At 38.0% G+C, this 26,416-nt stretch overlaps 2 protein-coding genes and 1 pseudogene across 3 annotated transcripts in view; 2 read left to right on the forward strand and 1 right to left on the reverse strand.

Annotated features, from left to right (window-relative positions):
* The window catches only part of LOC144632136 (uncharacterized), a 32,381-nt pseudogene extending 8,041 nt beyond the window's left edge, over positions 1-24,340 (forward strand). Inside the window, exons 11-16 of the transcript XR_013566861.1 lie at positions 6,478-6,600; positions 20,987-21,077; positions 21,185-21,223; positions 22,284-22,390; positions 23,226-23,344; positions 24,067-24,340. The product of XR_013566861.1 is annotated as an uncharacterized LOC144632136 (transcript). The remainder of the gene's footprint in view (positions 1-6,477; positions 6,601-20,986; positions 21,078-21,184; positions 21,224-22,283; positions 22,391-23,225; positions 23,345-24,066) is intronic.
* On the forward strand, positions 1,221-4,368 carry LOC144632492 (uncharacterized). Its single transcript, XM_078491162.1, has 2 exons — positions 1,221-2,749; positions 4,245-4,368. Exon 1 carries the CDS (start codon positions 1,844-1,846, stop codon positions 2,423-2,425), a length of 582 nt encoding a protein of 193 aa, XP_078347288.1. The 5' UTR covers positions 1,221-1,843; the 3' UTR covers positions 2,426-2,749; positions 4,245-4,368.
* Positions 8,286-10,413, reverse strand: LOC144633014 (uncharacterized). The gene is made up of 3 exons (XM_078491791.1): positions 10,281-10,413; positions 9,483-9,648; positions 8,286-8,997 (listed from the first exon to the last, which is right to left on the reverse strand). Exons 1-3 carry the CDS (start codon positions 10,363-10,365, stop codon positions 8,505-8,507), a joined length of 744 nt encoding a protein of 247 aa, XP_078347917.1. The 5' UTR covers positions 10,366-10,413; the 3' UTR covers positions 8,286-8,504.
* Positions 24,341-26,416: the final 2,076 nt, after the last annotated feature.

Raw genomic sequence — 26,416 nt, forward strand, 5'->3', positions numbered from 1 at the left:
TATTCAATTTCAAGTGACTTCGTTTTTTTTTTAAGAAAATCGCTTAATTTTATAGTCACTAAATCTTGTTTAGAAAAAAATCGCTAAGATTAGTAGCTGCTAACAATGGTAGCCTTAAGTTACTCCTATTCATCCCCCATTTTTTCCCTCACCACATATTTCAAATGCTATTCAGCTTGGTGTGCCAGGTTCTAATTTTTTTAGCCATAAAAAACGGAAATTTTAGAATCATCCGGTGTTTCGTTTCAGACTAAAATAATTTTAATTAATTTTAAAAAATTGCGATTTCTCAAGTGAACGTGTTTCTGTATTGTCACAAAAAACTTTTTTCAATGTCCCATTTAAATTTTCAGTCCTGGTAATAATTTAGATGTGATATGTAAAGAGGTTTGATGTGAAAAACAATGAATATTGCCATTAGAATCTACGTTACGTCTATCACAATTTTGTGGCCGCCATATAAGATAAAAAAATACTCGGTTATGAAAAACCATACAAAGCTATAATTTAGACATAGCGTTTCGTCCTGCCTGCTCTGTAACATTTTAGTATTTTGATGTCGTTTATTCAAGCAAACCATTATAAAAAAAAACACGAAAACCACTGATGTATAGCCAGTTCAAAAAACAAAATGCAAGGGGAGACAAACACAGTTACTAAAATTACGCAAATCACGTGTAACTATGGTTAGATGAAACAATAATGCACCCCAGATTCACGTATACCGAGGTTCTTTTTATATATTACTGTAGGATTATTTCTAAGTGTCCCCAATTAGTAGAGTGGTGTTTCCCCTCGGCTAAGGCTCTTTTTGACACGTTAAAAAAGTTTTTGATTGATTGATTAATTGATTGATTGATTTGATTGATTGATTTATTGATTTATTGATTGCAAGTCCCGTATTTCTCGCTGTTTTGTTAGTGTGCAAAGGCAAAATATGCGGGAAGCGAGGTCTCCAGAGGAATGGGGTGGAGGTAGTGAAAAACGGTCGCCCCTTCCAAGGCTGAATCCAATCGAACCAACGAAAACCACTTGGGTTAGTACTCGTTCACACAGCTCAAAAAAAAAACGGTATTACCAGTTTGGCCTACTGTTCCCCCTTGGTTAGACCAATAAGCACTCCGGTAAGCCTAATTTGCACTCTGGTTAGCCTGTTAATGAGCTTTTATTTATAGGTCAGGGCAAGGGTCACTCTTAGTTTGTACTCTTTGGGTCACGCAATCCTTCTTCCCTTTGGTGTGTCAATTTCCTTTTGCTCTACTAACTATGGTTTGCTGGCCATATTTGCCCCATCATGCAGACGATCAACCTCGTCTAGAAAGGCTAGTCATCCGCGAATAGGCCAGTTAATTCCAAACCATCACTAGCTAGAAATTAGCAATCATACAATCGTATATTATATCATTTACTATAGTACAAATAGAAAACCACAGTAAAACTAGAAAACCAACGGATATACATTTGCTTGCTATGCCTTATGTTACATAAAAGTCTGATTGTGCACAGCTACACACAGCTTTGCCAACAAATGTCGCAAGAAAAAAATCTTTTCGAGGGTTTTCTAACCAGGCAAGCTTCTGGACTGTTATTAACAAAGGAAAAACATCTGCATTGTTATCGCTAAGGATAACGACAGGATTCACTGTAAATTACATAACACATAAAACGGACTTTGCTAAAGTCTACTGAGATTCACTGCTTCCTCCCCAGTCCTCTCGCGGACTCGCCACTCCCGTATTTTGCCCGCATGATAATTTCTCACTTTCCGTAAACTTCCGCAAGCACTGCTGTGTTCCGTTCGTTCTTTCTAATCCTACTAACTGCCTCAGAGTGTCATTCCGTCATGGCGAAAGAACTTTACTTTGATCCGTCCACTGGTCGAATTCAGCAGCGACATTTACCAGCAAGTACCTCAGACTTTGTTGAAGATAGTGTGAGAAATGAGTGCATGTGTAGCTCAGCTTTAACTGAGGCTTACAACCGAGGTTCTACATCGAAAGACTTTGACAATAAAGTGAAGTCGACGAGTACCTCAGACTCTGGCGAAGCAAGCCCAGAGAGGTTTTACAAGATACAGAGTCTGCAGCTACTGGGAGATGAAGATCATCAGGTCGTAGTGCCCATTTGGATTGCTCGCGAGCCCAATCACCCGATTCCCATAAACGTTGCACCAGCCTGGATAGATCACCTACAGCAAGCCATCAAGGATATCAACAATGCTGCGCCAGGACTCTTCCTCTACATCACAAGCGACCCGTTGGAAGCGAAAATAAAGATAGCTGGAAATAGCCAGGACAATCTTTGTTTCACTCGGGGGAACATCCTGCAGACTCCCTATACGGAGATAGTCCTTTATTCCGATGAGAGTGAAAAGAAGGGCACGAGCTGTCACGAGCTTCTACACGCCCTTGGTTTTCGACCATGAGCATCAGCGACGGGATCGAGACTCTTCCCTCCATTTGAATTGGCAAAGATCTACAAAAGATTTCTGGTACACGCAGTACGAGATCGTTGAAGAGATACTGGGCTTAACTCGCTTTGATCCTTTCAGCATTATGCTGTATCCCGAAGATAAAAAATTAACTCGTAACAGGGGCGACAAAGTCTGGTTTACCAAACCACACAAGGACCTAAACAAAGAAATGAGCGAGCTTGACAAAGTTGCCTTGAACTGTGTTTATCGCCCGTGCAAAGGACCGCGTTATTCACCAAAGAAATCCCTTGCCACTGGTCTCTGGTATTGTGGAAGGTGAGTAAGCCTCGAGGCTCAGTCCTTGACCGATTTTCTGTTTCTGTTTTTCCTTTAAGCCAATAACTTCGGACTTTAATCATTGCAAAGCGCTGTGTCGCGCTACTGTTTACTTTCACTTTGCCGTCCGCATTTTTTTTTTTTTCATTACATTAACACATATACACGTATGCATGCATTGGAGGATCTCATTTTACTATTTCGAGCCCTAAATCGAAACGTCCTGAACAGGGTCCTGAAAATTATCTTGAAAGTCATCATTTTTCTGTTCGTTTTCAGCTTGAGTTAGGTAGAACTTAGAACTGAAATTAATGGGTAGCTTAAAATTCAGCCGTTCCGTCAAGTGGAGCACTCCCGAGAGAAACGTCTAAATCAAACAGCCACCAATATTTGCCGTCCGGTGTACAAATCGTAAAGCAAGATTCAGTTTGTAAAAGAAGTCCGCTTGAATAAGGAATAACAGGAAATAGAGTTCTTTTGCTCGTATACTGACATGAAATAGGTGAGGTTTATATAATCGACTGCATGAAATTCTGAAAACTACTCAGTGATATGCTTTATACTGGCGATAAGATAATTCCCTCGGAATTGTCAACAAATACAATCTTGAGAACTTGATTCGCTTTAATCTGAACAAAAACATTGCAGCAAGGAAACAAAATCACTAAAAATTATCATACGAACAACTTGACTGTGAAAGTCTGAAAATTCACCTGCTGGACTTGTTGACAAAACATTAACATTTATGTCACGACGCGGACACTCGAACCATGAGCGTAAATACTGTTCTTTCTGATAGCTTTTTTTAAATTTTTCTTTTCGACATTTTTTTTCGGAAGTAGCTTGTTTAGGCACCAGCAATAATCTCGACTTTTTTCGACATTGTTCAGTGATTTTCTTCAAAACAACCAATCACTGCCGTGATTCAAAGCATTGTCCGAGAAATTACTTAACGAACTCAAAAAAAGTGAACAAAGTCTTACAGTTTTTTTTTTGGAGAAGTAATAATAATTAACGGAGTTTTGCCCCCAAAGTAAATGCAGTGCCCATTTGAATATTTTTTTTTGCCAGCAAACCTTTTAATGTCCGTTTATTTTATGTCTGAAAACAGAGTTGTGACCTTCAGTAAACACGAGAAATTAGCATACGAGACTTGCAACTGACAAGTCGTCTATATCAAGCACGTAATTTTAATTTCAAGTTTTTTGTCTGTATAATACTTGATATGCGATCATTTTTTTCGTTGCGTATAGTGCATTTTGCCATTCGTGTGGGGAGCCCACGATAAATATCCATTTTACTGTCTGCTGGTCGACTGGCGCCGAAATTGAAAAGAGCGTTCTACTGGTTCCTCCGCTGTTGTACATAACAAACCGGAAACTGTCGTTATAATTTTACTGGTACATTTTCTGCTATAAAAACCGGGTAACAGGTCATTGTTTCAAGTTCCTGTTCACCTGACGGACTTCATAAAACACAGTTTGCTTTATTTCAGGTATTTTGGTGTCCAGTACCCCGCACATGATGGATGTTGTGGACCAATCAGTGGCATTAACTGTCCAGCCTGCAGAGTCATTCGAACTGGCACAGTGGCGAAGCTGTGGAAAAAAGGAAAATGGCAGGGGTGGACTGGGGCGGTTTACTGTGGCCGGTTTTTTGGTGTCCAATTCAAAGGACATAACGGCTACTGTGGCCCAAATAATGGCCCTTCTTGCCCTGAGTGTTCTAATGAGCTTTAGGGGCTTTCTTAACTTGAAGAAACTTTCGTTTGCCCTTGTAACTTAACTCACCCATGTTCTGCATTTTAGCTAATACTTTTGTAGTCAGTGGAAGTTATGCTATTTTCATTTTAGTGCAGTGTGCACTATTTATCTATTGGTTTAGTGGGTAGTCCAAGATAAGGGCTTAGGTGCTGAAGGACTAACACCCTATGGTGTAAACTTTAAGTTACAAATGAACATAGGGACATGCGAACGTTATGCAAACATTGTACCGAACATGGCGTCTTCTATTTACACAACTACTACTTGATTAGCAACGCGAAGTTTGTTTTCATTCATACACATTAGTTTGAGTTTCCACTGTTTTATTCAAGATGTCAAAATTAGTTCAGTCATTTTGCAGAGAATGCAACAATTAAAGTACATTACTGATAACAAAAGCAAGCTGGGATCATAAGCAATTTTCACAAAGAAAACCTTGATGGAAAAAGAATGAAAATAACACCTTAATGTCGTATTCGTATCTCAGGCCTTGGGTCGTGATTTTTGAGAAATCCAGGGGACTGAGTTATGGAGATACCCTCTCTAAACAGCGGAGACAGATAGTAAAGATTTTTCACCATTAACGGTCAAGGGTGCGTGACAGTGAATTAAAATGTCTTTTTCACGCACTTTCCCCAGGTGTAAAATCAGTAACTCACATTTTTGTTGGGGAAACTTAAAAAAAATGTAGGGAAGTAAACTGTGAGGTAACACGCTGAGTTGCAATTCTAATATTATCGCTACTGAAACCAGAGTTGAGAGCCAAAAGTTGTAAGCCACCATCCTTATATATTACTTTTATCCTACTGTATATAATGCTATACTGCTATTGTGACTAAATAGTTGAGGCTATTTCACTTTATTAGCTCTTTAGCACACTGCCCATTCTGTACTGTACCTTGCAGAACTTAAAGAAAGTAACTCTTTAATTAATTGTTGTCGGACACATCCATAATAAATCTTTTTTCAGTTCTTTACTTTCCCGGCTGTTGAGTTTCGGTACTGCCTCATTACCTAAATAACAACAAAAACAAAACCCGTTTCCTTGAGGTTATTTTCAGTTTATGTTGTTAAAAGTAGAGACCATGATGACTTCATCAATAGCCGTCTCCAAACAGTCCAACGTGACCAATCAATAGGCAACATATGTGCCACCTTCCCCTTATACTGCTGTTATTCATAACTTTCAAATAGAAATGTAGCTTGTTACGAATTAGCGGCAATTGTTCCTTCAACCCACGTAATGCTGGAAACATGAAGTAGCTCTAGCTGCAGTTTGGTCCCTTGGCGTGTGGGTAGACTGAACCTTAATGAAAATATGGTCTTTTTAATTGCTTACAGTATCCGTAAGTGAACTTTGCAATTTTGAAGCAACCTGACCAGTTTTGCAAGAAAGGCTTGCAGTTGTGTAACAGGATTTGTATATGTGAGCCCCATGACCTCTGTAATGCTGGCACAGTGCTCTACCAGTGCTCTAGTCAATAGCGAGTTCAATTTATCCCTGTAATGAGTAAGATGAGAGTGTGTTTACCCACGTACGAGCTAAAACCATGCGTGCAGGCTTTTAGCCAGGCGGGAGTCCAGGAGTCCTATGGACGGCCACTTTTCAGAAAAAAATAAAATAAATAACTGTAGCAAATTTGGAAATCTTTAGATACCTTTGCACTAAAAACTGCAGAAAAACACTTTGCGTGCTCCTTAGGCCCTCCTATGGGGACAAAGTCAGGCCCTATGAAAAAATTTGGACTCCTACTTTTTAAATCCTGGCTAAAAGTCTGCATGCGTGTGAACTGCAGATAAACAGATAAACGTAACTACATGCAGTTGCAAAGAAAAGATAGAGCATATTACGAAAGACAAAATGGTAAAAACGACTGTGATCAAAAAACCTTGGCATCCACAAGTCACGCAATAGGTCACTATTTATGACGTCCTCTAAGAGTTGCCTCCTTTGTTTCCATCAAGGTTAGTGGAACAGCAGCAGTCCTTTCTTCCAGTTATCACTGATAGTGACTTGTCATCCCTTCAAGCAGTTCATGGTTGTCACTGCCTTCTCTTGGGTACAACAGATGAGAAGCTTTTACTCTGGTAAGTTCTTGCGGGGTACATCATCTGACTGATAGTTATTTTAATAAAACTGTTTGAAATCAACCTTTGCACTTCTGAGCAACAACGAATTGCTCCCCTTTATGATCAAAGCACTAATGCATTGATGAGGTCATCTTGGGTAAATATTATTGTCATTAATATCACTTGTTTGTTGATAACAAATTTTTCAACACTCAAATGTTCAATAAAAGAATGTTGATTTATGCCATTGCTATAGCATCTAGTTTTCATGATGATACATTTAAATGACAGAAATGTTTTGAGCAAGTTCCCCTCTTGTAGAGCTCGCACCTTTAAGACATTTATCAACTAAACGGGTTTTGGTTACCATGGGACAGCATTGCCCACGTTTATGTCACATCATCTAGAAGCAGTATATTATGTAAGAAAGCCATATCTGCGGCTTCTGCTTGGTTGATATCATTCATTAAGTAGTGTGGCATCAGGTCAAGTGGTTTATTCTGAAGTCAATCTGAGTGCATTTTCTAAAAGACCAAAAATATCCTCAACGAAAATGGTCATCATATTTGAGGGAAATGTAATTTATGGAGTATTTTGTCGGGTGGCATCAACCTCTATCAGAATTTTTTTTATTAACTGGATGCCATCTTGGTACAGCCGTAGTAAATAAAGGTGACGGGTCTACACGACTCCTACGTTCGTGACATTTGTACCTTTTCCGTTCCATGTCAAATTCGGTATTTTGACCTTATTGGCCTCTGTCTTGGTACGGCCATATCGCTATATCGGGAGTTTCGATATAACGAATCGATTCCTCGATATAACGAAATAATTTTACTGCTCCCTTGGCCATATCGTTATATCGGGGTTCCATTAGATGGCATCTAGGATCTAGGGGAATGAAATAAGTCGATCTACCTTTAGTTATCACATTAGATCGATTTCAATTTATAATAGCAACTATAAATTATTTTTAGCATTTTCGGTTTGATTAGTATTACATGCTAGAGGCCTAACATGCCTGATGTAATACCAAGGGTAAATAAAGCTTTCATTAATTTCATTCATTCACTCGAGAACACCCTTGGGACGAGGTAAAGAAATGAAAAAGAAATCCTCGGAGATAAATCACCGAGGCCGGTTTTTTTTTTTTGTACCCAACGGTACGGCACCCGATAAGAAACACCATGTTAGCAACTGGAACCTTTAGTCAATGTATGTTAGGTCTTCCAAAGAGGAAATGCGATTGAGTATATGGGTAATATACATTTGAGTGCACGTATTCACTACATGAACTGAAGGATGCTGGAAAATTACTAACATCTGGGTGGGACCAAAGCTTCTCGTTCCCAGTATCCCACTGACCAAAAGAAATGAGTGTTCTATCTGAATGTTGTCTATCCATTTCCGACTCAACGGCAAGATCTGTTAAAAAAATGCCCACCTCTTATAACGAATTACCCTGGATGATTTCTTTGGGTACTTGGTTGTATAGGTAGCCAAATGTGCCCTCACTGCCCCTGTCAGTTTTGAACTACTGGCCGAAAACTTTCGTAATTAATCCTGTGTCAAGCGGGCACGAGCAGGGTAACCCACCATACATCTAGTTTTTAAAGTGAGGTCATTGGCTTAAGAGCAATGACTGAGGAAAGAGATCAGTAGAAAGAGGATCACATTTTACAGGAACGTGTTTTTATTTTACTTATTCCGTGACACGTCGAGATAACAATTCTAGTCTCACTAGTAATTCTTAAGCTTAAGTAATTCATATTGTTCATCGCATTTTACGGCAACAAAACTACCGGCCCTAGATTTATATTAACTGACAGGACTGAAGTCAGAAATCATCAAAATTACAGTATTCTCTTACGTTTATTTATGTCACGAGACCTCTTTAAGCTACACGTGCCCTGTACTTCAACTTAGAATCTTGTGGAACATGTATGGCAACCCTTTGTGAAGTCCTTGTTCAGGGAGTGCTTATGAACTTCTCTGTAAAAGTGTGGCCTCCTATTTTCATGATCCCAGAGATCCATTCCAATTCTGATCGCATTTTGATCCCTCGAGTCGTCAATTCCACCCTTCTGAACTCGATGGGCAGCCAACTGCAGAAGAATGCGCTGGAACGTAGCAGCACGACCAACGTAACCGTAGTGGATGTTTCCTGGTACGTCGTGATAATAGCATTGTCCGCACAGGGTCACCGTCTCTGGGCATCGATGTGGGCAAGATCCTCGACGAAAAGTCAGATAATTTTTAAAATCCCACGGGTTGTCTTCCCCAACAAGATCAGCGAATGCCTTGAGACACCAGGGCAAGATCCAAGCGTACCATGTGGCGCAACGTTTGATGACATGGTGCTCTACGTTCTGTTTCATCTGATTAATCAGCCAGTGAGTGACGTCTGGTCCACATCTGACAAAAGAAGTGATGTGATTTATTATAGAATATTTCCGAGAGTTTAAAAATAGTCACGAGTTAGTGTTAAAGCACGCGTTTAGTTGGACACATTCCGGAACAAGGATCCGGCACCAGAATGGTGCCATGGTGTCGCTCAAATATTAGTATTTTGGAGTCAATGGAAAACAGAATCTATCCTGGTATAGTATTTTTAGAACGTTTTGGCGGGTATAATTGGCAAAAGTGCCTGTTCAATGATAACGAGCATATGTATTTTATTTAGTTTATCTATCCATGATTACGGTGGTCAACAGTGGTTGTTGATCTTTAAATGTGGCAAAACGCTCTGGTTTGAACAACGATGCAGATATGAAAAACAAAAGATATTTTGAAGAACCATTCGTAAATTCAAAAACACACTTGCGTTTATCCAACTTGCGGGTTTTTTTTTCCAGCATGCCAGTTGTGACATGACTAGTGGTGAAAGTTTTAGGTGTTACCTCTTGGACGATTGTCTCCCTCTTGCCATTCCACTGCGACCTTGTTGTTGCCCGTAGTTTCCTGCCTCTAGGTCAGTATCCTTGTCTTGACCGTCGGTCTTATCCTGATCCGTGTTCGGATCTTCTATCTGATAACCATCGTTCAGGCTGCTTGGCTCCTGAACATCTAAAAAAAAAGAAGTCATGCTTTAGCACATCAAGCTAGAAGAACTCCCTTTAAGATGGATATAACTCGACTACCCGCCCTCTACTCTCGACGAGAAAAAAAAATACGAGAAATAGAGCGCTGGGACCAGAGACCGATCTCAGCTGTCCAGCGAAAAACTCGATGCCAAAAAAAATCTTTTATATCTTAAACGGTAGGTAAGTCCCATTGCAAAAGTAGAAACAAACGCTCTCTCTGTTATGTATAAAGAAATAAAACACTAGAAGTGTCAGGGTATTTTGCACTATACTTTGCTTATTGAGGGCGCTCAGTGGATCGCCACTTATTTGTATTTCCTCATCACTTCATGCCTGCAAAATGGGCAGGTACTTTGCGCTGTTTCTTAACAATTCAGTGAAAAGCAAAGTATTCAGAAACCGTATCCAAACACTGAACAATTCAACAATATTGTAGGTGACCTTTGTGTTTCTTCTACAGTTGTTAACAACTTTCTATGGTGTTGCAGTATTTGTGCTTACAACTTAATCGTATGGGAAAATAATCTTACTAAAGAAACTAAAGATTATTTTCATTCGCTTGCTTGTAGCGTGGGCGTTGCCCTGATGAAATAGTATCCGGTAAATTTCAAATACCTTCTTCTGAAGAAACGAGGCTGCTCGTCCCGAGAGCAAGAAACATCATAAGCAGCACATATGCCAATGTAATCTTCGACATCATTCTGATCCTCTGTGTACCAAGTAGTTGAAACACACTGAGAGCTGACGAGTAATTGTCTCCTTATATATGCTCTGTGATAGCTCATGGCAAAGTAATATTTTTGCACCTGGTCTTGACAATATTTATCAGCCTTGTTATCTTGAGGATTTACCTGGTTGTGCTGAAACGAACTGAAACAGATAATACAGCAGATGCTATTTTTATTTAGAGAGAAGCAGATAACAAATAGATGACCCTGCATTCTGCAGTTTAGCCTAATATTTATCGAAATAGTTATCTTACAGATGCCGTGTTTTACTAGGCAAAAAGCGCCTTCCCCGATTAAGAGACCGGTCGGAAATAAGTGCAACTCTTTAGAGTAAACGCCGCACCCCTCAACATGAACGGAGTGTTTACTCAAAACACTTGAAAAGAGACTTTCCCTTGCACCTTACTTGATTTCTATGGGGAGGGAGATATGACATTGACACTTAAAACGGAGTTGTTGTTGTTGTAACAAAATGAATATATGAAAGATATATTAGTGAACAGAGGATAAATGATTAAGTGATCCTCGCAGTGTGTAAGCAGTTTAAGCAATTGCATTTTTTTTTAATTTAAAATTTTTTTAAGGCTACAACGGGATTTGAACCCATGACCTCCGCGATACCGGTGCGTTGCTCGACCCACTGAGCTATGATACGTTGGGAGCAGGTTATCAAGGTATCAAGGCTCCATAGCTCAGTTGGTAGAGCAACGCACCGGTATCGCGGAGGTCATGGGTTCAAATCCCGTTGTAGCCATGTTTTTTTTTTTTTTTTTCAGGCTAAAAAATGCAATTGCTAAAATTGGTAACACGCTGCGAGGATCATTTCATTCATTTCGTTGTTGAAAAACGAGAAACCGCGTACAACCTAAGGGACTCTGAAAACAAACTCAATGTTCCATTACCGCGCACTAACTATTACAAAAACAGCTTTACGTACAGGGGCGCCATCTTGTGAACAGTCTTCCTATTAACGTAAGACAAGCAGAGTCCCTTGGGCAATTTAAAAAACTATTTAAACGATACTCTGGGGCAGGCCATCGGGAAAGAAACCTTTTTTTTTTTTTATATATTTTTTTATATTTCCCCCTTTTTTTTATATATATATAAAAAATTGTTGTTGTGAGCTTAATTTACCGTGTTTTAAATAAAGTTCCCCCATCATTTTTAGAAAAAAACAGTGAGCAGTGTGCTGTTTTTATTTTTTTTAATAAGTGCCTCCCCGAGAAAAAGACGCCCGCGTCAAAATGTCGAGGATTTACCGAGCACCGCCCGCGCTTTTTAATACACGTAAACACGGTAATATTTATCTGAATAGTTATCGTACGGCAATTAAGGTTGCGCTGAAACGAATATGTGTGCGGGGATAACCTCAGATAAACCGACACGCAACGTGTAATCAGCTCCTCCTGCGCCTTTTCCCCTCTGGACACATATCGACGGCCACCGCTTTCTTTCTTTTCTTTCCTCGTTTCTTCTTCCCTCGTTTCTTCTTCCCTCTATGTCGTATTAAATGAAAGCCTGATCGCAGATTGACGAAAAGCGTACACTCTATTAGGAGTGAGATCTGCTCATTTGATAAATCATACCGACAATATCTTGCATGAAACAGTCAACATCTCTGGTGCCCTAATACAGCATGGATATGTATTTCATTTGTTTACTGGATAGGTTTTCTTCCCTTTCTTGGAGATAACGCAATATATTGACAATCATGTTGTTCTCTGCGTATTTTTAGATGTACACATTTGTCGAAACTGATTTGAAGGTTTAAAAACGTCACATTTAATATCAATCATGTAAAACCCCGGTGTAGCCAGGATTTCGACTGTTTTGATAAATGTACAATTATTTTAATTATATACTGTAAAATTCCGGTTATAAGCCCTGGGCTTATACAACTTCGTAAGGGGGCCTTAGGTGGGCTTATAAGCGGAGGGGCTTATATCCGGGAGGGCTTATAAGCGGAATAAAAAATATGTTTCCAGAAACGAGCCACGAAGGGGAGGGTTATTCGGTTTTGGTTTAATTTTTGTGGGAAGGAAAAGAAGGGAAAAAAAAAAGTGTCAATCGAAATACTTTTTAAAGTTAAAAACGCATAATAAAGCAACATGGGGTCGTTTTTTTTTTTTTTTTTGCAATGAGTTAGCTCCGTGCTTTTTCACGTAAACACGGTAATATTTATCGAGCAATGTAGGTTGATGCTGCGCTGAAGTGGATATGTGTGTGGGGATTACCGCGGCTAGACCGACAAGCAAACTGTAATCTGCTCCTCCTGTTCCTTCTCGGACATATCGACGGCAACCGCTTCTTTCTTTTTTTCCTCGTTTTCTCTCCCCTCTATATCGTAAATGAAAGCCTGATCGCAGATTGACTGGAACGCGTACACTCTATTAGGAGCGAGATCTGCTTATTTGAATAAAACAGATTGCAATATTTCTCTTGTGGAACAGTCAACATCTCTTATGCCGTAATACCACATCAGACATGGGTATTTCCTTTATTTACTGGATAGGTTTTCTCCTCTTCTTTTAGCTAATACGAAATATATAAGCAACCATGTTGGTCTCTGCGTATTTTTAGATCCACACGGTTGTCATTTTGTACACCAGGGAACTGATTATTGGTTTTGAAACATCGCGTTAATATGATTATATCAATCATGTCAAGCCCCGGTGTTACTAGGAGCTCAACTATTTTAATAATGATTTAACACGAGGAAAGTGAAATTTGTTTCGGTCAAAGACTAAGATTTTTAAATGTATCATTTAATTAAGTGTATACAAATTATGGTTAAAAGCTTCTTTATTTGTAAAATATAATGTGCTGATAAATCTATTTTAAAACTGTTTTCAAAACAAAATATTTGTCTACAGTAGCCGGTTGCTGTGACTCACTCTAAGCTAACAATATTATGCTAATAATACCTCCTCCACAAAAAATAGCAATGATAAATATAAACCTGTCATTATCTAGGTGTTAATTTTATTATACTGGTTTGAAAACAATGGCCAGTTCCACAACTACTTGCAAAAATTTTAGACACTCCTGGAAAATTGCATTTTTAAAGAAAAACTCGTTGAAAGAATCGGAAGAACTAGCGGATAACTTTAATACTGCCCTCATCCCCCATCCCTGTTTCAAGGTTGCTGGTTATAGGTTTGAATGTAATTTCGAAATTCTGTCAACATGATAGGGGTGGCGTGAGGGGGGGGGGGAGGGGTGGAGTTTTAAATGACCCTCATAATTCCCTGCGAATAGTTGTTGAAAACTGTCACCATTTTAAATTGATTATAGTCCTTACAAAAATATCATTTCATGTTCTTGCTGGTCTCCCATTTAATGTACTATAACACTTCTGCCATTAACTCTGCTGCTGGAGATCCCTTTTGAGTAAAGGTCACACTAAAAATAGAATCACAGAGCAGTGGAAGGAACAATTAGATAAACACGAGGTAATTGGAGCAGCGGCAATCGATCTCAGTAAGGCGTTTGATTGCCTGCCCCACGACTTGATTCTGGATAAATTAAAGTTCTATGGAATTGATGATACATCATGGAGCTTTTGCGCAGTTATCTATCATCACGCTTTCAAAGGGTAAAATTGAGCGGTACTTACTCAGCATGGAAAGAGGTTTCTAGAGGCGTGCCACAAGGATCCATTCTTGGGCCATTGCTGTTCAACATATTTATGAACGATATGATATATGCGATAAGGGAGTGTAAGCTGTTAAGTTATGCCGATGACACCAAGATCTACCATTCCCATGCTAGCCCCGGGGCTGTCGAATTAGCTGTTAACCAAGACCTAGAAAATGCAGCTACGTGGTTCAAAGAAAATGGTATGAAAGCAAACCCGGACAAGTATCAAGCCATAGTACTCGGCAAAAACTCTCAAGAAATCAGCCTTAAATCCGGCGATATTAACATTCCTATTAAGGACCAGATCAGCCTATTAGGGGTGACATTGGATAGTAAATTAAAGTTCGACGCCCATGTTGCCATCGTATGTCGAAAAGTCAGCAGTCAAGTTAATGCTCTTAATAGACTGAAGAACATTTTACCGTTAAAAACAAAACAGTCGCTGTATCGTTCTTTCATTTTACCACATTTTTATTACTGTTCTCAAGTCTGGCACCATTGCGGGAAAAGAAACACCAGAAAACTGGAAAAAGTCAATGAACGGGCATTACGTTATGTTTTTAAAGATAAGATATCGTCATACGAACAATTGTTGAAACGAATGAGTTCCCAGATCCACTGCAAAATAGACGAATTCAGGACATGTTGTGTACTATAAATAACTGCCTGAGTAACAAAGCCCCACCTAGCATTAAGAACCTAGTTTCATTAAGAAGTTGTAGTTACAATCTTAGGGGTGAAAATATGCTGGCCTTGCCAAAAGTAAATATCACCTAGTACGGACTAAAGTCATGGCGCTACTTTGCCACAAAAATATGGAACGAGCTACCAAATGAAATCAGGGCCACTGTTGGTAAACATAGGCACGCTAAGCGTGCAGGAGTTATTTTTTTCAATTTATGGGGTGGCTTGGGGTGAGACTGAGTGATTGTCCTGTTGGGATGGTTTATGTCATGGCTTGAGCTATTTACGGCGGCCCACGGAGTCACTTTTTTGCACAAATATTGCTTGCAAACAAAATATTTTTTACGTGCACTTTGATACATCAGAACTGTTTTATTGTAAGTTTTCATCACTTAATTGAAAAACAAGTTAGAACTAATTTAATTATCAAAATGTCACGAAATGGCACGTTCTTATTCTGTTCAAAGCGGTTATTTTGTTGCTAGCTTTGTAGCAACCGTAACGTGATACTTTTGTTTGTTACAGTATACTTTTGGCTTTTTGCCAAACACTGTAACATGATACTATTGTTTTCCTCATTTTTGTAACATGACACCTTTGTTCAATGACCTTCAATAGTCATTGAACGAAAAGTAATAAACGAATCAAATCAAAAACCACTCTCTTCGGGGAAGTTCTTTAAAGCGCAGTTCACCTGCAGTATTCGTTTCCTGTCAGAACTGTTCAACAAAGATTTTGGTTCATTCACAACGTAAATTTTATTCAACAAACAAGAACTAATTGAGTTATCAAATTGTCACGGAATGGCACGCTCTTATTCTGTTTTTGCTATCGATCGTAGTTGCTTTTTACAGCAAAGTTAATACCTATACCGGTTCATTAAATGTTTGAACGAGATTTTTATAAGGTATAAACACAAACGCCACTTCTGAATTGGTGAATTGAGCAAGAAGCTCAAATAACCGAGTTGGAATTCGCGCGGTCCCGCCGAAAAAAATGGACAAACATAACTTCCGATCAGGCGTTCTTAGGACAAACATGAAACGCGTGTGCAGTGTCACGCATAACAATCGCTTGTGCCATAATTTAGAATGCAAGTGTTAAATCTTAAAGTTCACTCTGTCATTTAGTTTTCTTTTGAAAAACGCAGTTACATGTGTATGAAAGAATCTCAATCGGATACTTGTGTGCAGCGATGTGTTGAATTTAGGTTTACGCTGGAGTTATTCGAAAGGTTTCAAATTACCTTTGACATATGCAAATTTTGGCCAGTTTTATAAACGGCGCCGGTTTTAATCAAAGGGCACTTAGAGCCAGCTCATTCTTTTGCCTTTTTTTTGGGGGGGGGGGGGGGTAGGGTTTGGGAGTGGTGGTGGGTACTGAAAATGTACTGGTACAGTCCACAGTCAAGGACAGTCCCCTGTAAAGTCAAAATCAGATACGCATGTAAAAAGAAATGAAATCACAATTTCACATGTACTAAAAATGGTGCAGCGTGAATCAAGTTGCCGAGCTGTTTAGACCTTAGGGACCCTGAACCTATTTTTACGTATTTTAACACGCGCTGACACAAGCGATCAAGTCCATTGAGGCAGCCGGAAGTAATTTTACATGGCCCCATTCCCCGCTACGTAAAAGTCCACAAGCAGTTATTTAAAAAAGAAATAGTTTTTTGTTTCCGGATCGTTTGGTATTTCTATTGTGTAATTAAACTGCAAAGCTTTTTGCTTTCTTGACAAATATAATTTCGATATTTGAAGAACATGTTTTTACTGTTAAAACGTGTGGACATCGTGGTTACGAGCTTTCTTCTGGTTGGATAGCTCAAATCTTCCACGAAGCTCAGATACACATGTGAAAAGAAATGAAATGAATATTTGTGACCGTTTTAGATTACTGAATTGCGTTTTGAATTACCTTTCTGTCAGCACGCATCTACCGGGAGTGACAATTGTTGTTCATGGATTGAGCAGCGAATGAAATTTTAGAGAAAGATGCACACGAATACGTCGTGTAAAACGGATGACGTGAGTCACGGGAAATGAGATGACGTGACAGGAGACAAAAACGTGCTGCTCGGATGTGGTGTTTTGATCAGTGAGCTTCATAAACATTAATTAGAACACGTCATATGGCAAGCGTAACTCCATAGTAAAAGTTAAAAATAAGTTCCATGAAGAAATCTTGGTGTGATATCTCTAGATTTTTACCGACCTAATTAAATGTAGATGTAGATGTAGAATCTCAACAACGGGAGAGGGGTAGCGTATTAAATTTACTTCCGGCTGCCTGGCGGGACTTCATTGCGTGTAACAGCGCACGTTAAAATGAACCTTGATTACGTGTGTCAGCACATGATAAAATAAACCCCCAGGTTGTCAACATTTCGACTTTGTGATACACGTTTCCTTTTTTAAAAGTTCCGAAATTGTGATTTGATGTAAATTTATTTATTACACTATAAAATGATTTCATTTCTTTTCACATTTGTATCTGAGCTTCATTGAAGTTATTTTAACGTTACTTAGGGGGGAGGGGTAGCATGTAAAATTAAATTCCGTCCACACATTTTTGTCCACGCTGCGTAACGTCATAAGTTAATTTTTGAATGGCTCTTTATCGTTTTACTTGGACGTGTCCAGGGTTCTTAGAAAGAGGAAATTTAATAAAAAATATACATTTGATACATTTTCGGCGACGTGCGCAGATCGTGCATTTCTAAAAAAAGAGTTGACGTAACTTTATTTTTGGTTCATTATGCACGTACAGAAATGCGTGCGGGGTCGCGTACGGGTGAACATCAGCTGCGTCACGTCACGAGCCAAAACCAACTCTACTTCAAACGTACCAAAAAAATTCCATTGTATATTTTTTTTAGATCGCTTTTTATACTTTCTGTTGGACATAGACAGATTGGGGTCAGGGCCGAGGACATGTTGAGCGGTCTCAGAAAAGAAAAAAATGAAAATATACATTTGATAATTTTTGTAATAACGACACCTGCGGGTCGTAGTCGTAGTTGAAGTAGCTTTATTTTTGGTTCATTGTAGACCAGTAGTTCCGAAATTGTCATTTGATGTTAATTTATTTATTACACTATACAATGATTTCCTTTCTTTTCACATTTGCATCTGAGCTTCACTGAAGTTATTTTTGGCGTTACTAAGGGGGCAGGGGTAGCATATAAAATTACTTCCGTTCTACAACTTCCGTCCACACAATTTTGGTACACGCACACGCGTGCAAAACAACTTCCGTCAACATCTGTATGACTCTAATACCTCATTCTTGAGAATGAGCTAAAAAGCAAAATTTGTATAACAACTCTAAAGCTGTAATAACAATTGATGCCGTTATCTGTGTTATTAATAAAGACAAGTTTAATTCAAGAAGAATTTAAAGAACTTTATTATGGTAAATTCACAAGAAATAAATCACGTTTACTTCCAGCTAGACGCGATGGCGCGACTCAAGGTTGTATTGCCATTTGTTTATTTACGAAAGGCTTCACGGCTCCAATGTTTTTCACGTCAAATGTTTCGTTTGCCGACTACAGAATTTTTACAACACAAATTTAAGAACCGGTTTTATTTACGGAAACTCTTGCCTGAATTTCAGTAGCGACCAGAAAAAGACGTCTGAAATTCAGGCTACTGAAACTTTGATTAGGCGGAGCAGAAGTTTTTAGTTCGGTTTCTACCAATTTTATTCTTAGGACTCGTCGTTCGCCGTCTTTCTCGGACGGTTTGGAGTTTGGAGTTGGCGCCGGCGGAGTCTCCAGTAACATTAGGGAATCTAAAGAAGCTTCCTTTTCAGTTTCCATTTCTTCAACTCTTTGTAAATATACCCACAGTATTAACATCATAATGACAACATTATTTTTTAAATCTCAGCTGTGTGCAAATGCTTTATGTTATTTTTACCACGGTCAGGAAAGCTAGCCTTTTCAAAACGAACGCTCGAATAAGACGAATAACAATTTTGTGTTGGGCCTTTTGCTGACGGCGTGTGCATTGTAAGCATGCGAGCGTTAAGCAAAATACGTTTCAAATCCATGATAATTCACAACTCTCCAATTAATCTTCGAGCTGAAATCTTTCAACGAAAACGAAATGCGAAGCACCTAATTTCGTCAGATTACTTCGCCTTTATAAACTGCAATTTGATTGGTTCTGATAGTACCTGAAATCTGATTGGTGTGACAAACAAACATACTTCACTGACCCACTGACCCACTGACTGAGTCACGGAACATCGCGCCGACTAAAGAGCTATTTTGAAAAAATAACTCAAAAATGAATTTGTCCGAAGGATACGCACTGTAAACTTTTAAACTTTTTAGCCGAGTAGATGTAAATTGTTTTTTATATATAGCATTTTTAACATAGTAGACACAATAATATTTTTAGGTAGTGCATTTAAACATTTTAGATTTTAGATTATATATTTTTACATTCTTTTTGATTCTATTTTAGTTTTCTTTTATCTGTTATTTTAGTGGAACATCTGTAAACTAGCTATTCTAAGCTAAGCATGTTTCCCACTTTAAATAAAGTATTGCATTTGTATTGTATTGTATTGTATTGTTTGTGAATTTTTGAAATTCGCGTTAATTACATGTATCGTTAATTTCCTATAATAAGATATATTTCATTCTGGGTCATCCATTTGCATTTTGCTTCTCTCCGAATAAAAATAGCATCTGCTGTATTATCTGTTTCAGTTCGTTTCAGCACAACAAGAAAAGGATCCTCAAGATAACAAGTCTGATAAATATTATTATCAAGACCAGCTGCAAAAATACTAATTTGTGATGAATGTATCAAATTCAGGTTAATTTCACGTACACTATTTTACAGCATTGTTATTTAAAGACACCTTTATATTTCCGGCAAAGTAATGTTTCCACGTCATCTACTTCTTCGTCGCGTACGTGGAAAGCGCCAGGACGGGATGTATTCCATCCCTTGCCCCATTCATTGAATATTAGTCACTATTTGGTCTGTTTAAATATTTTTGTTGTGTACGGTTTATCAGAATAAAACCTCAAGTTCTGTTGTTGGACGTTGTTGTTTTGTCTTTTGAATAGAGCAGGTTGCTATAAAAATTACTACGCTTCAAATTTGCGTCAATTTACTGCATGTAAGCACACCAAACGAGAATTCGCGTTAAATAGATACATGTAAACATAAATTTTCGACAATTCGCGTTAATTTTATCACGCGTACATTTTGTTCGCGTTGTTAAAATGCTTCGTTATATTCCCATAATAAGGTAACTCCAAGTCCAGTATCGAAAAGAGTGGAGCCTACTTAGTTTTGTTTTTGTGTGTTGTGTAGTTTGCTATGTAAATGTTAATTATACCTGACCTTTTTATAAATTATTGTAATAAAAACTAAGTATGGCTGCCCAATCTTGTTAGCCAATCGTGGTTATTCTGGGCAGCCATGCACTTTACTTTATTTTCTTTATTATTGTATTGTTAATTTAATTGAATGTATAGGGTGCAAATAAAGTTGTTGTTGTTGTTGTTGTTGTTGTTGTTGTTGAGTGGAGACCTGTAAATGCCCAATGCTTCACAGAGGAGCAAAAGGGGTACTTTTTGCACAAAAGAGTACTAACAAGGCATTGTGTAGTGATATTCCCATAATTAAGGTGGAAAGAGCATGCTATCTAGCTAGGCAATATTGTTTTAAGAATGTTATATTGATATAAGGATTCCTTCAAACATATTCGCATTCCTACATGTATACAAACTGCACTGATGTTAAAAATAACCTGAACTTCTACATGTTATGTTGTGCTCCACAAACAAACAAGATACAACTTTACAAAATCGTGCAAGCAGCATCCCCTTCCTTGCCAACGAATTCCACTTTATCCATTTGATCAAGCTACAATGGGTCACTAAATTACATGGCCAGGTTTCAAACATTTATATAAATGATATCATCCAAGCACTAGTCAATCAGAATAATGCAGCTATCCAGCACAGTTTTACATCACCAGATGTGACATAGCTTTAGTACTGAGGCTCCCCCAGGGATTTCAGGGAACAAGAGAACATTGGCATTGGGAACGTGGGAACAAAAGGAATATAAGACTGAGAACACGGGAACAAAAACATATTTTGAGGAACGGGGAACACCAAAATCGAAGAAATACTTTTAGGGAAAACCAGAACACAAGGGAAATTTTGTTTAATCCAATTCACAATAATTATGTCAGAATAGTAATATTATTGTTCCATTACATTCACTTTTGCTTCAGGAATCACAAAACATGCCAGCAATTACGATCCATTAGTCTTGGAACAATGGGTTTGGGTCATTTGTCTTGTCTTAAAGCATTCACTGAAAGGGTAAGAAGTACAGTTTCTATTTGAGTTTGTCTTGAGAAGATTTCACATTATGCAGATAAGTGGTAAAATATTGTAATTAGATACTAAAAGCTGCTTTACTTTTTCAGGGATTGCTGTTTCTAATGATGTCTAGTACATCAGGAGAGGTATTTTATGTTAAAAGTGTATACAAATTTCCAGACCCACCCTTTAACACTATTGCATTCAGGGCGTACTGTTGACAAAAATACGATATAACTTATTACGTCTTAACTGTTTTAACATAACGTTTTTATCAAAAATAAAACACCTTTATCGGTAACTGCTGCAGAAAAAGCACATGTTGTTTGTTGGCTGTTCATGCTTTGATGGTTGGTTGATGATGCTTGGATGTGAGAATGGCCAAGCCAGGCCCCTTTTATACAAGATACGTATTAAAAATTTAAAAATTTCTGATACAAACCAGTGCATCTGGATGTGGCTCCCCAAAATTCCAGTGCAGAACACTGCATTTTAAGAAAAGAAGACCTTTTAAAGACCAATGCATGACTAAAGCCTACACCAACACCTCGTCATCATAATCATCATCACTTTGTTTACCCGTGGATTTTGCAGAGTAGCTTATACAGCTTATATCTCCGAGCATTTCACAGTACACAGCACAGTGGGTAAAGACCAGACCACAACACCGGGAACTCCATGCCCTACTCTTTACGATAAGTGAGTGGGTTCTTTTACGTCCCCTGCTGACTGTAACACTGAAGATGTAGGAGACGGGACCTACGGTTTATCGTTCTTATCCGAGAAGACTAGAATATCTTACCATTTGCAGATATCATTCCAAAAGCAGAATATTCTCCTCAGTTATTTTAAGACCCTGAGTGTTGGTCCAGTCTGAGTCTCGAACCCGAGACCTCCCACACGGTAGTCCGGCACTCTACCAACTGAGCTAACTGGTCGGCGGTCAGTTCAAACTCATGTTATTGTTTGGTGAAACTCTCATGCACTGTCAGTGTAGAGAATTCGTCTCAATTGACCTAGGCTTGTTCATTGTGATAACTAAGAGTTGAATAAAACCAGCTTCATCTTTCAGAAACGCATTTCTCGTTTCCTCCAGGGTTTTTAATTAAAGCTATGTGTTACTGATGTGTCGTCTTTGAACTCTTTTATTTGTTGCATGTCACAGACGTTCTCATACTTTATTATTTTATGCAATGTCCTTTTCAGGGAACTGATTGTGGAGAAGACTCAAATACTGATGCTTGTTTGTTGTTTGCTTTGAATCCTAAAAACTCAAAAATGATATGCTTGGAATGTTTTTACTTAGAGAAAAGGTAAATTTGATTACCATAACATTTATTTATGTAAAGCAACAACTATTATGATAAAACCATCGATCAGGTGCATGCCATGTTTCTACTACAAGGGAGAGCTGGCATATTTTTTTTTGACATAATAATAATAATAATAATAATTTTTTTTTTTTTTTTTTTTTAAATTAAATTTTAAATAAAAACTTTATTAACCAATTTCTAAAAGAATTACAATGATTTGACTATTCGAATTAGAACTTTATATATATAAACATATTATTTACATAATAATAAAAACAGTGTCTTTAAAAATGTAGAAAAATAGTAAAAGCGACTTCGAGAGCAATAATAATAATAATAATAATAATAATAATAATAATAATAATAATAATAATAATTAATAAGATAACAAGATATTGGTCTTATGTAGATACAGTAGTCGGTCATGTTAAAGGGGTCCCTACTTAAGAAAGCAATTGACAAAGCTTCTTTTCTGGCCAACAAAAAGTGGCTTGAGGAAAAAACAAGGAGCTATGTCACGATATTTTAAGTCATTTTTTGATTACATTCAAATTGAAGGAAACCTAAAAATAATAGTTTTCTGACACACAAAAAAAAAAACAATACAGGAGTAGTAATAAACCGAATATAAAGAAGGATGGTTTTGACTGACGATGATTAAGACGAATTACGGACAAACTTGAAAATACTTGCCAATTTTTTCAAGATGCGTTGTCCGTGAAGTAGCTCTTTTTAGGCAGAGCTCTTCTGTACATGTGTGCAAAGTGAACTGGTTGTACAAATTCTTTTTACTCCATATATTGTATTATAATAATAGGCATCTCTTTCTTTCCAGACTGAACACAGTAGGCACAAATGGTCAGTATATTGCTGCAGGACAGCAGGCGACGGGTAAAGTGAACATTTGGAACATTACCAACAGTCAGAGTCATGCTACTCTTCAAGTATTCCAAGGTATTTTGATGCTTCATTCATTTTGTCAATAATATGCATTTAAAGATTACTTGCTGTATACATGTGGCTGCCCCATGCACATCCCCACTATGGAAGTGTGGTACCTCTAACATCCGCCCTTAGCTCCATCCATGAAATAGTGATCTCCATCCTCTCCATTTGTGAGTAAGACAGTTCAAAATTGTAAAAATCCAATTTCATTTTTCAACATGTTAAAACGACAACTAGTAACATAAAAATGTGCTGCTCAATAGCTTTACACTGATTTTCACATGCCAAGATTTCCCCTACACGGACTACAGTTGGAATCACAGCAAAATAATAATAACAACAACAATAGAATGTTGATTGGTTTTAAGGTTGACCTTGATGGTGTGCTCTGTGAATTATGTCTTGTTCCCTCGGAAAATCCTTATATACGCAGTTACATCGTACTATTGGCAGTGCAGCCAAATCATAAGGCTAAAAAGCTTCTTTTGTTTTCCCATCACTCAGATTAGAGACGTAAATTCAAGAGTCGACTTATTTGGACATGTTAATATAATGGCCGTTTTTTGTGAGAAAACCTTGAAGTCACGCAGCTCTGCCTAAAGTATATAAACGTGCTGGGATTATTTCAGGTAGCTAAGTAGTGTGACAGCTATAAAAAAGACTTAAGGTTGTTGAAGGAACAGCTCGATATGTACAAACTGTATTGATTACTGTCATGTTATGCTTTCCAGATGAAGTGAACAGTATTGGATTTCATCAAGACAGGCCTGTTATAGCCTTTGGTAGCACTAGTGGTTGTGTTCATTTGTTCTCTATGTGTTGACATAGATTTACCTTCACAAGCTAAGGAAGGTGGCCTGAACAGCAGCTTTTATAGGAGTTTTACATTGCTGCTGTTATCGTTGTCTGATTGCTCTTTAAGGGGAAGGGGTTACCTTGTACATACACTGTCATTCTGGTCTTCAGTACATGGAATATTTTGACCAATAAGCAAATACTGCTTTTCATGAATGTTTGTTTCTGTTTTATTAACAATTTCAATCTATTGATTTAACACAAATAGGTATTTCATATGTTAAATTATAAGTCTGCAATACCTTTAATGTGTACATGATATTTAAACTTCATGAAGGGGAAAGTAATTATATTTAAAAAGGTTGCTGTAATGGTGATACTGCACAGGCAATGTGGTCCACACTATCTGTATTGCTTATTACCAGTAACTCAGGTTTCCATAGCTTACTTCCCCAAAAAGCGCCATTCTAACGGCTGTCATTGTCATGCAACACTGCCTACAAATATTAATTTCACAAGTATATTTCTCTCATTTTGCACCTTTTTTCTATCGGTTTTTTGTAATAGATATGTCCTGTCTGTTGTTTGTACGTATCAGTGACCAACTCGAAAGCTTAAGCTACTTTGGCCACTAAGCACATTTTAACTCGGTTTTTAATTGTATATTTTCCTTCTTCTATTTATGTATTTTCTCCTCTATGTATAATTTAATTGTATAATATAGATAGTGCAAAAAATAAAGTCTAAAGTCACAGTCCTTCGCCATCTGCCTGTTGTTATTGGAAATACTGGGCCAGAACACTGATTCTTTTGCTAGAAGGGTACACTTGTTTGTAGGACTACTTGTAAGACTTGGCCGCTCATGGATCCTGGCACCACGAACCTGCTGCCTTTCTACCAAGCCGTACTCTAGAGTGAGGTCGCATCTAAAGTTCCAAAATTCCCACAGTTCTTGTGGGCATTGCTTTCTGTAAGCAGGCCATCCACTGAAGATGGTATCAGCGCAGATTCATTTGGAGTTTTGTGCCATGGAAGCTATTAAAATAGCTGTAAGGTCAATGGGGTGTGGATATGATGTCAATGCTACGCTGTGATGCTGATGGAACTCACGTTATGTCAGAACAGCATTATGACCTCGTTGTAGATTATTATGTCTTGGATTATTATGTCTTGGTTTTGCAACTCGTGTTATCTGAGAACAACATATTGTCCTCGTGTTATCTTGGGCAGCATATTGACTTTCCGTAACATTGTAATGTCTTACTTGGGTGGCGATTTTCTTATGGAATTTATGTTATCTGAGGACAGCATATTGCGTGGTAGATTACCTTATTGTTACTAATTTTTGCGGGACTTAATTTTCGCGACTTTCAAAAAATCGCGAAATTAAAGACCCGCGAAAATTAATTTCAAACGTTTTCTATTGTATGTTTTATGTTTATTACGTATTTTTGGCGAAATCGCGAAAATTAAGTCCCGCGAAATATTCCCGTTCCATTTTCGCGAAATTAAGTTCCCGCGAAAATAAGTAACAATAAGGTATTATGTCTTACTTGGGTGGCAAGTTCCTTGTGGAACTCATGTTAATTGAGAACAGCATATTGACCTCGTGCCACATTACTTTGATTGGTGCGTTCCTTACGGAACTCGTGTTATCTGAGAGCAGCATATTGACCTTGTGCTAGATTATATATCTTACTTGGATGGTGAGTTCCTTATGGAACTCACGTTATCTGAGAACAGCATATTGACCCCGTGGTTGATTATTATGTCTTACTTGGGCCGTAAGTTTCTTATGAAACTCATTATATCTGGGAACAGCATATTAACCTCGTGATACATTATTATGTTTTAGTTGGGTGGTGAGTTCCTTATGGAACTCACGTTATCTGAAACTGCATATTGACCCCGTGGTAGATTAATATGTCTTACTTGGGCAGTAAACTCATGTTATCTGAGAACAGCGTATTTACCTCGTGATACATTATTATGTCTTACTTGCGTGGTAAGTTCCTTATGGAACTCACGTTATCTTTGAACAGCATATTGACCCCGTGGTAAATTCTCATATCTGACTTGGGTGGTAGGTTTCTTATACAACTCATGTTATTTGTAAACAGCTTATTAACCTCGTGATTCATTATTATGTCTTAGTTGGGTTGTGAGTTCCTTATGGAACTCACGTTTTCTGAGAACAGCATATTGACCTAGTAAATTTTTATGTCTTACTTTGGTGGTAAATTTCTTTTGCAACTCACGTTATCTGAGAACAGCATATTAACCTTG

This window comes from Oculina patagonica, chromosome 12 (assembly GCF_052425735.1).
Source record: "Oculina patagonica isolate OP01 chromosome 12, crgOcupat, whole genome shotgun sequence".
In the NCBI taxonomy this organism is placed as follows: domain Eukaryota; kingdom Metazoa; phylum Cnidaria; class Anthozoa; order Scleractinia; family Oculinidae; genus Oculina; species Oculina patagonica.

Coding starts and splice junctions, on each gene's coding strand:
- LOC144632492 (XM_078491162.1), top strand. CDS start 1,844: ATGGCGAAAGAACTTTACTTTGATCCGTCCACTGGTCGAATTCAGCAG.
- LOC144633014 (XM_078491791.1), bottom strand. CDS start 10,365: ATGATGTCGAAGATTACATTGGCATATGTGCTGCTTATGATGTTTCTT. Junction 9,649..10,280: donor CCTCGTTTCTTCAGAAGAAG/GTATTTGAAATT, acceptor CTTTTTTTTTAG/ATGTTCAGGAGCCAAGCAGC. Junction 8,998..9,482: donor GGGAGACAATCGTCCAAGAG/GTAACACCTAAA, acceptor TTCTTTTGTCAG/ATGTGGACCAGACGTCACTC.